Source organism: Otolemur garnettii, unplaced genomic scaffold (assembly GCF_000181295.1).
Source record: "Otolemur garnettii isolate 467f Iridium unplaced genomic scaffold, OtoGar3 scaffold00052, whole genome shotgun sequence".
Lineage (NCBI taxonomy): Eukaryota > Metazoa > Chordata > Mammalia > Primates > Galagidae > Otolemur > Otolemur garnettii.
This window is the reverse complement of record NW_003852447.1, coordinates 6,602,344-6,617,766: the sequence shown is the minus strand read 5'-3', so window position 1 is coordinate 6,617,766 and position 15,423 is coordinate 6,602,344. Positions and strand designations below refer to the sequence as shown.

At 35.0% G+C, this 15,423-nt stretch overlaps 1 protein-coding gene and 1 non-coding gene across 2 annotated transcripts in view; one reads left to right on the top strand and one right to left on the bottom strand.

Annotated features, from left to right (window-relative positions):
* Positions 1–15,245, top strand: part of NUBPL (nucleotide binding protein like) — a 205,904-nt gene extending 190,659 nt beyond the window's left edge. The window contains exons 9-11 of the mRNA XM_003791982.2: positions 2,998–3,118; positions 6,390–6,472; positions 13,431–15,245. Of these exons, the coding sequence (XP_003792030.1) occupies positions 2,998–3,118; positions 6,390–6,472; positions 13,431–13,493 (267 nt within the window). The 3' untranslated portion in view covers positions 13,494–15,245. The remainder of the gene's footprint in view (positions 1–2,997; positions 3,119–6,389; positions 6,473–13,430) is intronic.
* On the bottom strand, positions 7,433–7,538 carry LOC111726052. Its single transcript, XR_002773945.1, has one exon. It is a non-coding gene; the product is annotated as a U6 spliceosomal RNA (small nuclear RNA).
* Positions 15,246–15,423: the final 178 nt, after the last annotated feature.

Genomic DNA, 15,423 nt, shown 5'->3' with positions numbered 1-15,423 from the left:
ATATTGAATTTGATTATAGTTTTGCAATATTTTAGGTCTGTTACATTTATGTAGTCTATAGCAAACATATGTGGGATATTTGTAGAGTCCATAGAGAACAAGTTGGTAACATAAAGTAAATCACACAAACTGCAAACACCCTCTTGCTCTTTTCCTCTATATCTTGGGGAGTTTAAGAAATTTCAAGGTAAGAATGCTTTACCTGTTCTCTGTGAATTGAAATATACCCTAGCCTCAATTTTCACTTTCTTTAAGTGGTTATTCTTACCTTATTTCTTGAGTGGTATGTTTATGTTTATGTTGAAAGCCCTATAGTCAAGGGATATATCATATTTAACATAAATGGCAATAGAACTGCCCAAGCAATGCATGTTTATATAGACACAGTGGATAAACAAATAACTGGTGTGATATTAAGCTGTATTTTCCTCTGGCTTTCTGTTGATAGTATTGAATTACCAAAACAGTGTGATTTATGTTTTGTGATACTTTGCATCAGCAAATGAGCATATATTAGATGCTTAGAAAATGCTTTGCTATGAATTGATGTCCTTCACTGTTTGTTTTCATTTATATGTATTGTGGGCAATTTTAGTCTTTTTCTGTTCTTCTTTTCAAAAAGAATAAAAAAATTTATTGTCATCTTGTTTCTATGTTCTATTGTGGACTATCAGTGCTATTCTTCATTTAACAGGAAAGGAATGTCCAGGTGTGGTGGCTCAAGCCTGTGATCCTAACACTCTGGGAAGCAGAGACTGGTAGATCACTTGAGCTCAGGAGTTTGAGACCAGCCTAAGCAAGAGAAAGAACCCATCTCTAGTAAAAATAGAAAAATTAGTGGAACATGATGATGTGTGCCTGTAGTTTAAGCTACTAGTGAAACTGTGCCAGGAGGATCAGTTGGGGCCAGGAGTTGGAGGTTGCAGTGAGCTCTGATGATGCCGATGATCCCAATGATGCCATTGCATTCTACCCAGGGCGAGAGAGTAAGACTCTCTCTCACTCAAAACATGACATAAACTAAAAAACAAATGTTCTAAAAATCTGCAACGATAACCTTACAGTGGAATTAATAGGCTGATACAGACATTGTTATCTTTAAGCCTCTGATAGTAAAGTTCCATATTTGTATTATAGAAGAGAGCTACCGCTCTTCATCTATAAGAAAGTGAGCTTACAAGGAACATGAATAAAGATTATATTTGCAGAGTCTATTTATTTGACAGTACTGTCAAGTGATAATGTTTGTTAGGTACAGTTGTCTTTCAGTATAGGAGCGGTATTGATTTCAGAACCCTGCCCCAACAATATACCAAATCTGTACATACTCAAGTCCTGCAGTCAGCTTTGTGAAACCTGCCCTTCGGGTGCATAGGTTTTGCATCCGATGAATACTGTATTTTCTGTTTTTGTTTAGACATAGGGTCTCACTGTTGCCCAGGAGGGAGTGCAGTGGTGCAGTTATAGCTCACTGCAGCCTTGATGCTGGGTTCAGGTGATCCTCCTACCTTGGCCTCCCAGATAACTGGGACTACAGCTGTACTTTCCACCATTCCAGGCTCATTTTCTTTCTAAAGTTTTTTTTTGAGATATGGTCTTAATATGTTGCTCAGGCTAGTCTTGGACCCCTCAAGTCATTCTCCCTTATTCAACCTTCTGAGGATAGCTGGGATTAGGGGCACATGCCACTGGTCCAACAATATTGGTTTTTGTTTGGCAGAGGTTGGGTTTTGTGGGGGGGCGGTTTAAGGCAGAGTCTCATTCTGTTGCCCAGCTTTAGTACAATGGTGTCATCATAGCTTATTACAACCTCAAACTGCCAGGTTCAATGATCCTCCCACTCTGCCTCCCAGAGTACTAGCATTATAGGCATGAGACACTGCTTCTAGCCAGTGCTGTATTTTTGATCCCTATTTGTTTGAAAAATATCTGTGTATAAGTAGACCTACGCAATTCAAACCTGTGTGGTGCAAAGGTTAATTGTATTTACTTCGTGCCAGAAGCTGGGGAAACTCCAAAGGAGAGGCATGTTTTCTAGGAAATTTTAAAATTTTGTTTCAAATAACAATGTTTTAGTGAGAACTGAGCTTATCTTTTGCTGGCACTGTCAGTTTTCTCACCTATAGAATGGGGATGATAAAAAATTCATGAAGTTCTTGGGAGGAGAAAATAAGATAGTACATGTAAAGAACTCCTCCTAGGGTCTGGCTCCTAATAAGCGCTCAGTATATGTGCACTGTTATTTACTGTGAGGCTCATTCACAGTTAACCTCTTAACTATTTATTTTCCTCTTTCTCCCTTGTTCTTATTCTCCATGTTGTTATCAGAGCTACGTTTCTAAAACACAAATCTGATTATTTAACACGCCCTTTTTAATACCATCTTCTCAGTTTTAAAAACTGTTAGTGGTCTCCTGTTGTCTGAAAAAGAAAGCCTCAAAAGCATGGATGGCATTTAGCACCTTACCATCTGTACTCCAAACTTAGCCTTAACAAACAAACTGATGACCATAACTGATGACCTTCTTAACAAACCATCTTCTCTCTTGACCACCCACTGGTCTGCAGCCCAAATAGGCCACACACTGTTGTATTTTTTCTGCCTTGGCTTATACTCTCCCTTCTCCCTCGAATTCCCTCTGTACGCTTTACGCCTTCTTGCCATCTTTACCCTGAAAAAACAATTATCTATGAGCAACTCAGATTTCTCATATTTTTAGGCAGAATTTTTGGTTCTTGTTTACTCATCTCTCTTTAGCATTAGTATGATGAGTAAATTACATACGTCTTACTCTCCCACTAACTTGTAAGTTCCTTCAGAGGAAGTTATCACTTATCATTTTATAACTTATCACTTTAACTTTGAACGTTATTTCCAGAGGATATAACTTATCACTTTATCACTGGATGTTAGTAGATATCCAGTAAAAACTTTTTGAAATAATATATTAAAATCTGGTTTGATTTTATTTTGATTTCAATGTGTTTTTATTCTAGGTTCTTGGTCTTGTCCAAAACATGAGTGTTTTCCAGTGTCCAAAATGTAAACACAAAACTCATATTTTTGGTGCTGATGGTGCAAGGAAACTGGCACGGACCCTGGGTCTTGACATCCTAGGTAAGACTATAACGTATTCTCTCATAGAGGAGGTGGCAGAAGGGAAAGTAGGGATGAGGCTTGGTGATTAAGAGTGCCTCAGGAAAATTATGAGTTGCTTTTGGCTTTGTATTTTAAATTAATATAACACAATTCTGTGTGCTAACCTTTCTTTGGCTTTTTGAGCAAGTTTTGTTTTGCCAACTATGATAATAATTTCTACTGTAGATTAAAACTTCTTACAACTTAAATTTAAGGAGAAAGTTTTGTGCTCTGAAGACTGTGATTTGAAGCCATATTTTGAATTGTGGTCATTAGTTTGTTTGTTAAGGCGAAGTTTGGAGTACATCTCTCAGTATAGACAGGTATACATGAAAATACCTGTTCAATGTGTTGTAGGAACTCTGAAAGTTTCATTCTTGGTGCATACATAAAAAAGGATTCCTGATTAGTTACATATTTGTTAGAACTTCTGCTTTAGATATGACATTATTTACCATTTTCTGTAATCTTTATGTGTTTGACATGTCTGTAAAATATGGCACCTGAAACTTACGTTGTATACAACAGTGCACAGCACTGAAATGAAGAATTAATTAATGCTGTGAGGAAAACTAATCTTCTCTCTTGACCACCCACTGGTCTGCAGCAAGTGTTAAGTGAGCAAAATATCCCACAAGCACCTTAATAGACTTTTTAGAAAACATGTTTTAATATTGTAATCGTGAATGAGTTCCTCTTCTTGGCAAAGGCAGATGTTAGATGCCATATAAGGGAAGTATAGAGTGAATTATTAATTTTAGGTAGTTAAAAATTAAGATCGCCTAAGGATCAAGGGATTTCAAAACATTCTCTGTTATAATTCAGTTTCTAAAAGTTGATGTTAAATATATTATTATTACTCATTTTCATGATAGCAGCCAAAAAAAAACCAGGTGAATACTAATGATGGATTTTGATCCATTGCTGTAATTATAGCCATTAATTATATTCTGCAACTGTTTTTCATTTAACTAACCTAGAAAGTTCAAGTTTTCAAATCTGCATAATAACATAATAGACTGACATTCACATACATAATAAAGTAAATGGGTAATTATAATGGCATTATTGAATTAAACTGACAACCTTATAATTTCCCTAACTTAACAAATGGGTGGTACAATCTCATAAGTCAATTATTTACAATTTGAAATATCTCATAGAGAAACAATCTCACATATTGAATTTATATTTTAATCAACAACTCACATAGGTACAGTTACCCTAAAAATGTATCAGAAACACTGATCATAGATCACAAAAACTGGATAGTGCTATATAGACTGTTGTGTTTAACAGCGTTATGGGAAAAATAGCACAGAGTTCCATCTCAGAACACTCCTTTTAATGTAGTTATGAGGTTTCAGAGGGGTCTCCCATGAAGTGGAGCAGGGGCTCCAATTATGAAGAGTTTGGAATTGGGAATGAGGGACTGAAGTCAGGAAACGAACTTTCTCAGCTATGGCCACTTGATTGATTGGACCCCCCCCAGGAACCCTTATTTTCCTTTCACTGACTTGCTGGCAGACTCTTTATTTTCATTCACTGGATTATGTTTTAAATAATTATTTGGCACAAAAGCACTTCAGAACCTTATCTATATTTATCTGCAGGAACAGTTTATGCAGAATAGTTAAGGTCTCAGACAATTTCACAGAAAACCCTTTAGCCCATTATGTGTCTGAAATGTGCCCTCACTTCTTTCATATCTAACCCCTCAAAGGTATTCTTCATACCCAGGCTGTTCCTCACTCCTGTCCATACCTTTACTCTTTTTATTCCCTCTCTAGATACAATCTTTAATCCACTACCATTCTTATGCCACCTGTTTTTAACAAAGTTTTTCTCTTTCCTGATCTATTCTTCTGTGCCTATAGGTAAGATTGTGAGTCCCTTGAGGGGCAGAAGTGATGTCAGTGATGTCTGTATAAAGAAGGCTTTACTTTTTTCCCCTTCCATTTCTACAGTAGAAAAAAAATTATTCAGAATTCCTTACCATTATGGCAGTTCATAAATCAAGAGAAAAAACTTCATGTATTTCTAAGCATTTTCTGTAATTTATTTTTCTCTGCCTGCCCCATGGACAGTTGCCTACTACAGTCTTAAGTTAATCTATAGAATAGACATCATATTTACTGAAAAGCTGATCTTTAAATGGCTGCTGAAATATCCATGTATTTTATCATTTGGCCCTTGGACTTATGAGGAAAGACTTAGAGTTGATTAAGATCTGAAAATTTACTGACAAGAGGAGCCGGAAATGCACATTCCTCTTCTGTGTACTTCCTAATATAAATTGTGTTAGAACATATACTTCTGCATTATTTACATTGCCTGGCATGGTACTGAATTATTTATTTGAATAAAACACACACATATACACACACATTTCGATAACTTCTGCATGGATTTGGAATAGTTCTGAGAGTGTTGAGTCGACTCTTCCACTTTAGACATCATTTATTGCATTTTACATCTCGGCCTTTGAGAGACTTTATTTGTGATAGTGTGGTAGAAACAGTATATTGAACAAAGCATCAGAGCATCTTGCTTCTATATTGTCCCTCCTAATAGTAGTATGTCCTCAGGAAAGACATATGACTTCTTTAACTTCAGTCTGTGTATTAGAGGTTGTCATTATATCACTTACTGACACCTCACCAAACTCACAAGTTATATATAATGAGATGCAGATCAGTAAATACTAATAATAGAAAAATAATCCTATCTGATGAAGAGGAAGATAGTTATGATAACAGGTCTGGCCTATTTTTCAACAATTCTCTGTGGTCACTCATCTGCCAACATTGGGGATATTCATTTGTGGTATTTTTCGGACTACTTTGCCTCTCCATCTTTTCCTCTTCAATTGCCTCTTGTTATTTGGCATGTTGTGTCTATACCATATTTTATAGAGAGGAATCACTTACAAATAATCACTTTCAAGCCATTTCTTGCTTGAAGAGCTCCAGCAAAGACTAAATTAGAGGTCTTGTCTCTTCATTGTCTGCCATATGGCTTTTCTATCATAAAACAATCATTGTACTTACTACCCTTAAGTGGAATATTCTGCCCCTAATTTTTGTTTGACTTTTTTCCCAAAGATTTAGTAATTTGAAGATAGTCACAACTTGAGTTGATTGCACTCACTTCATTCAGATGTTGATTCTTTCTAAAATTCAAATAATGGAATTCCAAATGCCTATATAAATTTTTCTGGTGCTAATGGATATGTGATGGGCTCTTTTAGGAGACATTCCCTTACACCTTAATATAAGAGAAGCTTCAGATGCAGGCCAGCCAATTGTGTTTTCACAGCCTGACAGTGATGAGGTAAGTCACATTTTTAGATATGTATCTTTATCCTTTTTTAGGATATGTACTATTTGATATACAGGGAAAAATTGTAAAGATTAAGCTTATCTGTTTGTAGTACATGCATATAAACAAGGATTGGTTAACATGAACAAAACATCTGTAGGTTACTATCATGCGATAAAGTGCCAGTGCTGACTCTGAACTATGAGCTGATTAAGTTTATCTAAAGAGAATCATCACCCAATCAGTTTTTCATGAAGAGCATGAACAATGAGAATTTGAGAAACTCTTACCTTGCTGGGTAGCATATCTAACTGCCCAAGGTTCTTATATTCACTACTAGAAGTTCAGCTAATGATTGGGAGGAGGGAACTCGTTGAGTTGGATATAGAGTAATTGTATAAGCCACTAGAGATGGAATTGTCATTGCATTTATTTTAATAAATACAATTAGGGAGGAAGGGTAGAAAGACTAGTAGTGTTTCATTAGCCAGTATCATTGGGTGTACAACTGATAGGTTTTCAAAGTTGCTAAAACATAAAATGTTTTATTTTTATCTTTTTTAATAGAAATAAAATCACATTTCTTTTTTCCTAAGGTGAACTTGCTATTTAACTTAGAAACTGAACCATCTTTTGAGACATCAGTTTTGATGTAGTTTTTATGTTCCTTTGATGAACAGCCTCAATCAATTTTCTAATAGTTTTTATTTTTTCTTAACTAAATGGGTTTAAGTTTATAGCCCTGTTGTTTTGTCTATTCATAACTACTATCCCTTTTATTCTAGTTTGCTTCCTTTAATTTTCTGTGAACCAGAAAATAGAAGAGCCAAACTTGATTAAATCTATTATATAAGAGAATATTAATAGTCAGGAATCTTAGATAAGTAGGGTAGATTCATTTTAAGTTATCTTTTGGGAACCCAGAGGTCCTTTTCCTTTTTTTTTTCTTTTGTTAAATAGCTGAAGAAAATAAAAAATATGGAACTCTTCACGAATTTGCATGTCATCCTTGCACAGAGGCCATGCTATCTTCTCTGTATCCATCCAACTTTACGATATGTGCTGCTGAAGCAGGCACTCCCTTTTCTTTCTTAAGGATTGGCAGTTATGGTACCAGTGATTAAGTTGCTGGCAATGTGATGTCTGAGTGAATATAATGTAGCAGTTACTATGGTGTTTCTTTTATTTGCCTTTTGGGTATTAAATGTTGAGGTTCTTTTTCAGTCTTTCTTAGAAATTTTGCAGATAAGCAGAAACCACAATCCCTTATTATTTTTGTAATTAAAGTCTGTTAATTCCATTTACCATAGTATGCTTATACAGTAAATGAGAAATTGAGGGTTGTTTTAAAAAAATTATACACTTTTAAATGTCTCCTGAAAACAAACTATTTAAAGACATTCCATAGTGATTCCTAGTGAATAAGAATACTTACTGGTTACTTGCTAGCTTATTTCAATTATTAGGTTAGATTTTTAATATTTTTTAACCTCCATTATTGTTTTTGCAAACTCCATTATTGTTTTTTCTTTGAAATTCTGCAAGAGTATAAAATATTTCATTAGAGTTATAGGAATATAATATAACAGAGAACATATAGCAACCATCCAAAGATATTATAGTTTAAAACTCTAAACATTTGTTTAGAGTTCATTGAGTTTTTTAGAATTATATGTCTTTATAATCTGCTCTACATTCACATAAATATCAGACCAAATGTTTTGCTATTGCTGGGTAACATTTCTGAGAGTCTTAGGATAGCCTAAACTTTTGTGGTTTGGGCTAGACTTGATTTGTTGATGTCTCTATGTGCCACATCATAAGTCTTAAATATGCAGATTTCTGATCAATTTTAAGATTTAGATATGGCCATGAAGCGGGAAAATGATATCTTATATTTTGTTTTCTTTCCATGGAAGATATTACTTCCTATTCTTAGATTACAGACATTCATTATTATTAATCATCTTCCTAATAAAACTAGCAATTGCTGTGTATCAGACACTGTCAGACATTTTTTTAACATTACTTCTGTCCTCACAATAACTTAATATTATATATACATAGATAGTCCCCATATTTTAGATGAGGAAACGAAGGCTCAAGAAGGTTAAAAAAATTTTCCCAGGGTCACAAGACTATTAAATGGTAAGAAGTGATTAAAAGACAAATCTGTACTTTCCAGATGTGCCTCTTTCCATTATATCATTTTCTGGGTCCTATACAAATAGTTCTGATTTCTTTAATTCTTGCTGAGAGACTGGTGCAGTGCTAAGGTACATTGACTACATTGCCTTATTTGATTCTTATGGCTTCTCTGAGATAGGTGTAATAGTCTGTATTTTTTCAAATGAAGAAGCAGAAATGTAAAAGGAGTTCCTTCATTTACATTAAGGGACTTATCCAAGTAGTACTAGAGGTTAGTTCCACACCATAGCCTATGTATTCTCTTCCCAATGCAGTTGATCTGCTTCACTTACTAATTAATTACAAGGTTAGTGCAGTGTCTACCTATTGTGTGTAAATGGTAGCTTTCTATTCAACTCCTTTTCATAATATCACAAAGATGTAGAGAAAAAAGTGAGGAGGCTGCTGCTCAGATTTGGTTGGGCATCTACAGCTGTAGGTCACAATACCGAGAATCCTAACCTGGGTCTGGGAATCCCCTGAAATTAAATCTAGAATGTGTGAAAGTGCATTTTTTCAAGGAATTGGCCAAGAGCTTTGTTAGATTCTCAAATGGGGTCTCCACATGGAAAGAAAAGCATGAAATCTGAGTCAGTGTGATGGTTCATTACCAGGTTGCCACTTTCTAAGTGTGACCTTAAGCAAGTGCTCTAACCTCCATGAACCTTTCTCTCATTGTATAAATTGATTTCATAATGAAGAGAATTAAATAATGATGTGAAAATACTTTGAAAAATGCCAGATAGAATGCAACTGTATTTATTGCCTTCTGAATCTTCCTGTATAAGATATTAAGACACTAAATGTCTTTACTTTTCCTTTTATTAGAGTACTGAGTGCACTTATGCCCTTGACATAGCATCAAGTAAATATAGCTCTTTAATGGCATTTTAAAAATCAGGGTAGCAGAATTTGAATCATGAGATGAGAGTAGAATCCCCAGGTTCAGTGTTAAAGACATTAACCCCTAGACATTAGAAAGCTGTTACTGAGTCCTAGAATCCAGGTCCTTCTGGTTAGTCTTGTGATGACTCTTGCCTCCTGATAACCTTCTTCCCTTTTCCCCTGTGAACTCAAATGGAAATGTGCTTTCAGAAACTAGTCTCAACTCTCAACAGATCCTGTTGTATTCTTGGAAGCTTAATTCCCATTCCACTTTATATGAAGAATGGAGAAATTCTTTTAAAGAATGAAGGAAGTGTTTATTTGCTAAGATGATAAAACTGCACAGTTAATGGGATAGAACCTATAATCTTAATTGTTAATCATTAACACTTTAGACTGACACTTTTTACTGTTTTCTTGTAGAGGTTAACCCATAGGCAAAATTATTAATCAGTAAACATTTTATCTTTAGCTTTTTGTCTTCCTCCTTATTCCACTTTCTCTTTCCCATATTCTATCCTCCCTCCTCCCAATACCAGGTGTTAGATCTCTCCTTCTGTGCCCATAAAATCCTTTAACTTAGGTGCAAGGGATTTAAGTCTCCTGACATTTAAGTTCCAGAAGAAGCAAACACTAAAAAGGTAATAATTAAAGTTATGAATTGTAATAACTGTAAGGCATCGTTGGAAAAGTTGGAAGGGCTTTTGGTACCAATTAAAGAGCACTGGCAGGCTGCTGCCTACTCAGTCAGTGGGTACAACCTCTGCACTTTCCACTTAGGAAAAGAGTAACTGAAACTTCAAATGTGAGTAATGTAAAATAGACAGAGAAAGCATAGAGGAAGGAAAACAAGGTGATGACTAGAATTCAGAATTCTTGAATTCAGTAGCATCGCCTCATGCTGGTGTGATTACAATTGTTGATTTGACTAACACTACCTTTTGCCCTTGATTGAGACCAAAACACAAGGAGTGGACCCATCACTGGCCAGTAATTTTGTGACTTTTATCCTTTTTATCAAAGAAAAATATTAACTACAGAAATATGTGCTATGAAATATTCATGGTAAAGACTTTCAAGTATAAGTAGCAACTTTATTATCTTACAATTTCTAAATTATCACCTCAGAGCCTTACTATCAACTGGCCATGTATGATAAATTAGAACTTAAAATATTTAAAAACAAAGGCAAATTCTCATAAAACTTGTTGAACTTTGAATGAACCATTCATTCCTTATTGCCTGTTAATAACAGAGCAGATAGGCGGTGGCCATGGCTCAAGGAGTAGGGCGCCGGCCCCATATGCCAGAGGTGGCGGGTTCAAACCCTGCTCCGGCCAAAAAAAAAAAAAAAAAAAAAAAAAACCAGAGCAGATAAATAGGGTCCAGCTGTATTATCTGTGCCTCTAGAAGACCTAACAAAAAGATCTAGAATAGGAGAGGGAGTTGAGGCAACTTGATGAAAGAATAGAGAATCAATAGTTTGAGAAATCTCATTCATATCTTTTACATGTGATGCATATGTGTTACCTTTTTGCTAGTCACAGATTAAACAAAATAGAGGGATTTAATTTAATTATTCCTCAGGTGAGAAAAGTGCCCTATACACATGTTCATATGAGCTCTTCAATAAGATTGTAGATTTCCCAAGGCCATAATAATAATAGCAGCAGCTACTAAAGTTTATTATTTGCTTCCTCTGAACCAGCCTTTCACATGCCTTATTTTACATAATACTCCCCCAAATCTTTTGAGATCAGTACTATTATGACAATCTTACAAATGTGGAAACTGAGCCTAGGAGTTTGCCCAAAGCCTTACATCTAATAAGTAATGAAGACAAGAGTCTCTAAATCATGCCTGTCTGACTACAAAGCCCCAACTCTTTGCCAGTGAGTGATTCTGCCCCCTTTTTATATCATTACCAGTCACAGATTTCCCAACCCAATGCCTTGCATGCAGTAAGAACCAAATTGCATTTGTTGAAATGATATTGCATAAATTGTTTAGAAATTGAAACTGTTAATCTGAGTACTTTTGTGGTTTCTCAGCAAATGACAATCTATTACTTTGAATGTGTTATATTGAAAGTCTAACCTTGGAGTTAGACCATTAAAAAGCCAAGGTTAAATACAGCACATTTGATTATTCTGGAATCATTCAGTTCTTTTTGTATTCTGATAGGTTTATATCGCTAATGTAGGTAGTACTAAAAGATTATAGAGTTATGGCCTTGACCCAGCTTTTTTAGTGAACTTTAAATTTTCAACACAAAGTAGACAGAAATACCTAGAAAAGCTACTAGGAGATAAAAGGTATTTATAAAGATGCTGGGCGAAAATCAACGTGTTAGGTTCAAGAGAAATATTTCTTTAAGTACAAGGTATTTCCATTTTTAAGAAAACTGTTTTTGTTAACTATAGCAGAGATTGAAATTATTTTTAGACTATGTATTAATGATTATAATTACTTGTGCTTTGAGTTTGCTGTTTAACATCTGGTGTTGTGGAGCGAGACCTGGACTTTAGAGTCAATTGGATTCAGGTTTGAATGTTTTCCTGCCTACTCAATTCATGACCCTGACCAAGTTGAGCTGATGATACTTGTTCTGTGTGATTAAGTAAGATTATTTACATGAAGTACTTTGTATAGTAGGTACTCAATAAAAAATTTAAAGACTTATTCATGTTTTGAGAGCTTTTGTTATTTTAAAGGACTCTAAATTTTAATTTTTTTACTTTTATGGCAAAATAGAATGTGGTTCAGCTGTTAGGGCTCAAATATAGTCTTTAAAAATGAAGCTGTGTGAAACACACTACAGCATTGCATCACGTTAGGGCAAACAGGCCATAAACATCTCTTTTTACCATACAGTGTCTAGGAGTTGGTCAGCCTGAGTTTAAAGCCCAGCTTATTTCTTACTGGCTATAATGGTTTGGACAAGATTCTTCATGTTTTGGGGTCTTGGTCTCATCTATAAAGAGAGGATAATGGCAGAATTTACCCCCTGTAGTGACTTTGAGGCAAATGAAATAATATTTGGCAAACGTTAAGTACTCAGTAAATTTTAGCTATTATCATTAGTACTAGTAGTACATATATAACTGTAAGTGTATCAGTATTGAAATTAATGATTTTAGAAAATCTTACTTTGTATTCCATAGCTCCTTTTTATGAAAAGTTCGGAGAAATAAGTAATATTTGCATTACAGTATTTAAAAGAACTCTTAAAATGCAAATATCATGACCAGTGTTTTAACTGAAACCTATGGGTCTTAGGTTAGTTTGTGGCTTACTCCACGGTTTGGGAGCTGATTTTAGTGTTCCATGGCAGTAGGGATTCCACATGTACAGAGTGTGACAACTTGCATGATACTCAGAATTTACCAGGTGAAGGAGCTATATAGGTGTTTGGTGCTAGTATCACACACTGTTGTTCTCAGAATGAGGAAGAAAAACTTTCCAAAGTTAAACCATAGGGTAGTAATAAATAGTCTTCCTTAAAATGACTAACAGCTCTTATGCCAAAGAAGTTTTGGCAGCATCTAACTAAGGATATCAATTTGTCAGAAAAGGAAGGTGTAATTTTTCTGCAACTAGTCTGGGATGCTAGTTTGCTAACATCAGGATTAGAGTTGGAAAAACAGTGAGTGCCAGTACTAAATATTATTTCAAAAAGTCACTTTCCAAGTAATTACCCTTCAGATAATCTAAAATCCCTTCTCCCCCGCCCCACTTGGAGTATACATAGCATTCATTATCATCTCACTACTAAATTTCCTCATCTCACTCAGCCATTTTACTGTCAACTACAGTAGGCATTGATGGCAAACAGTACATGAGTCATTCCGTGTCTGCTGGGGAGAAACACAGAACAAATGAGTCTGTTCTTTTCCAGGCCAAAGCGTACCTGAAGATTGCTGTAGAAGTGGTAAGAAGATTGCCACCACCTCCAGAATGATTCCCCAAGTGTCCTGGAAATTTTCCTGGTACTGAAAATAAGAGGACCTTTGGAAATCAGCAGTGTGGTAGTGACACCTACAGAAATAATAGCAATCATAATTGTTTTATTTCAAAGGAAATAATATCTTGTTTTAGATTTGATTTGCTAAGCTATGACTCACAAAATTTTGTGTTTCAATGCTATCTGCTATATTTAGGAATATTTTTGAAAGCTAATATATACCACCTGTGCAGAACTGCATTTTATTTTTATTGAATTACCTCTGAGGAATCATGAGTTTGTGATGTTGCAAGCCCAGTTGGTGACAGAGGGCACTCTTTTTTCAGGACCATGGAGTTAGTCAATTATAAAAGATTCACTAAATTTGTGTATAGACATAAAAGTATGACAGCTTCCCAACAGGAAATTTGGTGTGGCTTTGAATCCTGTTTTTAGTCCTATCTTGGACATGTTCTTAATCTGAAGGAACCTCTGCTGCTTCACTGGATCAACCCCAGACTAAGTGAATCTGAATCTCCAGAGGTGGAGCCTGGACATGGGTGTTTTTAATAAGATCGTGATGCTGTTGATGATGATACTATTATAATGGCAAAAATAATAATAGCCAACTTATAAAGTACTTTCTGTGTGTCTTTATAGATAATCTTCCATTTGTATGAAAGGAATGCTATCTCTGCCATTTACTATATATACATATATTTATAGATAATCTTCCATTTGTATGAGAGGAATGCATATATCTGCCATTCACAGAGGAGGAAACTGAGGCATAAGAAGGTTCAGTGTCTTCCTGAGTGAGGGTCAATGTATCCAGCCAGTGATGGAGCTACGATTTGAACTTGAGTAGTTGGATATCAGATTCCTCCTTTTCCACACCAATCTACATTTGTTAATTTCAAAATTAAAAAAAAAAAAGGTGGGGGAAGGGATTTAGCTTTTCCTTAAACTTACTTGGCCATGAAATCCATCTCCTTTTTTAGAAGCATTCAATGAAATTTATGTTTCAAAAAATGTACTTTTACAAATATATATCTTGTCTAATTTAAGCCCAGAGACAGAGAGACAACTACTTGCAAGGTCAGGTAGTAGATAGTTACAAAGCTGTAAGTACTGATAAGCGTCAGTTATAAGGAAATAGTCTCTTACCTCTGGCAAATGCCTTGATGTCTTTTGCACTAAAGTTATTAGCCAGAACATTAGGCAAAGAGTTAGACATCATTCTAAACATATTTTTACACAAATACCTATAAATGGATGTTTATAGCAGCTTTATGTGTAATAATCAAAATCTCAGGGATTTTCTTTGATAGGCAAATGGTTAAACAAACTGTGCTGTATCCAACCATGAAATACTACTCAGTGATGAAAAAGAGAAAAACTATGGATACATGGAACCACCTGGAAGAATTCCAGAGAATTGTAGTGAGTGAAAAATCCGATCTCAAAAGTTATGTACCATATGATTCCATTTATATAACATTCTTGAAATGACAGAATTATAGAAATGGAGAACAGATTAATGCTAGATGTGTTAAAGAAGATGTGAGGTTGGGAGGGAATCAGGTGTAGCTATAAAAGCAACATGAGGAATACTTGTGATGATGGAAATGTGTCCCGACTTTCCCAACATCAGTATCTTAATTATTATATTGTACTATAGTCTTGCAAGATCTTACCACTGGGGGAAATTGGATAAAGGGTATACGGAATCTCTGTATTATATTTTACAACTGCATGCAAATCTACAATTATCTTAAAACAAAAAATAAACATTTAAAAAACTGTACTGCTACATCTGAACTGAAACTTTCTGTATAAAAATTATCTATACTGATAAATATCATGAATAAAATTCTTTGTGGACACACACAATAATTATCACTTGTCATTCTGAGAAGGAAATAATGGCTTAGAGTTGTAGATGTTT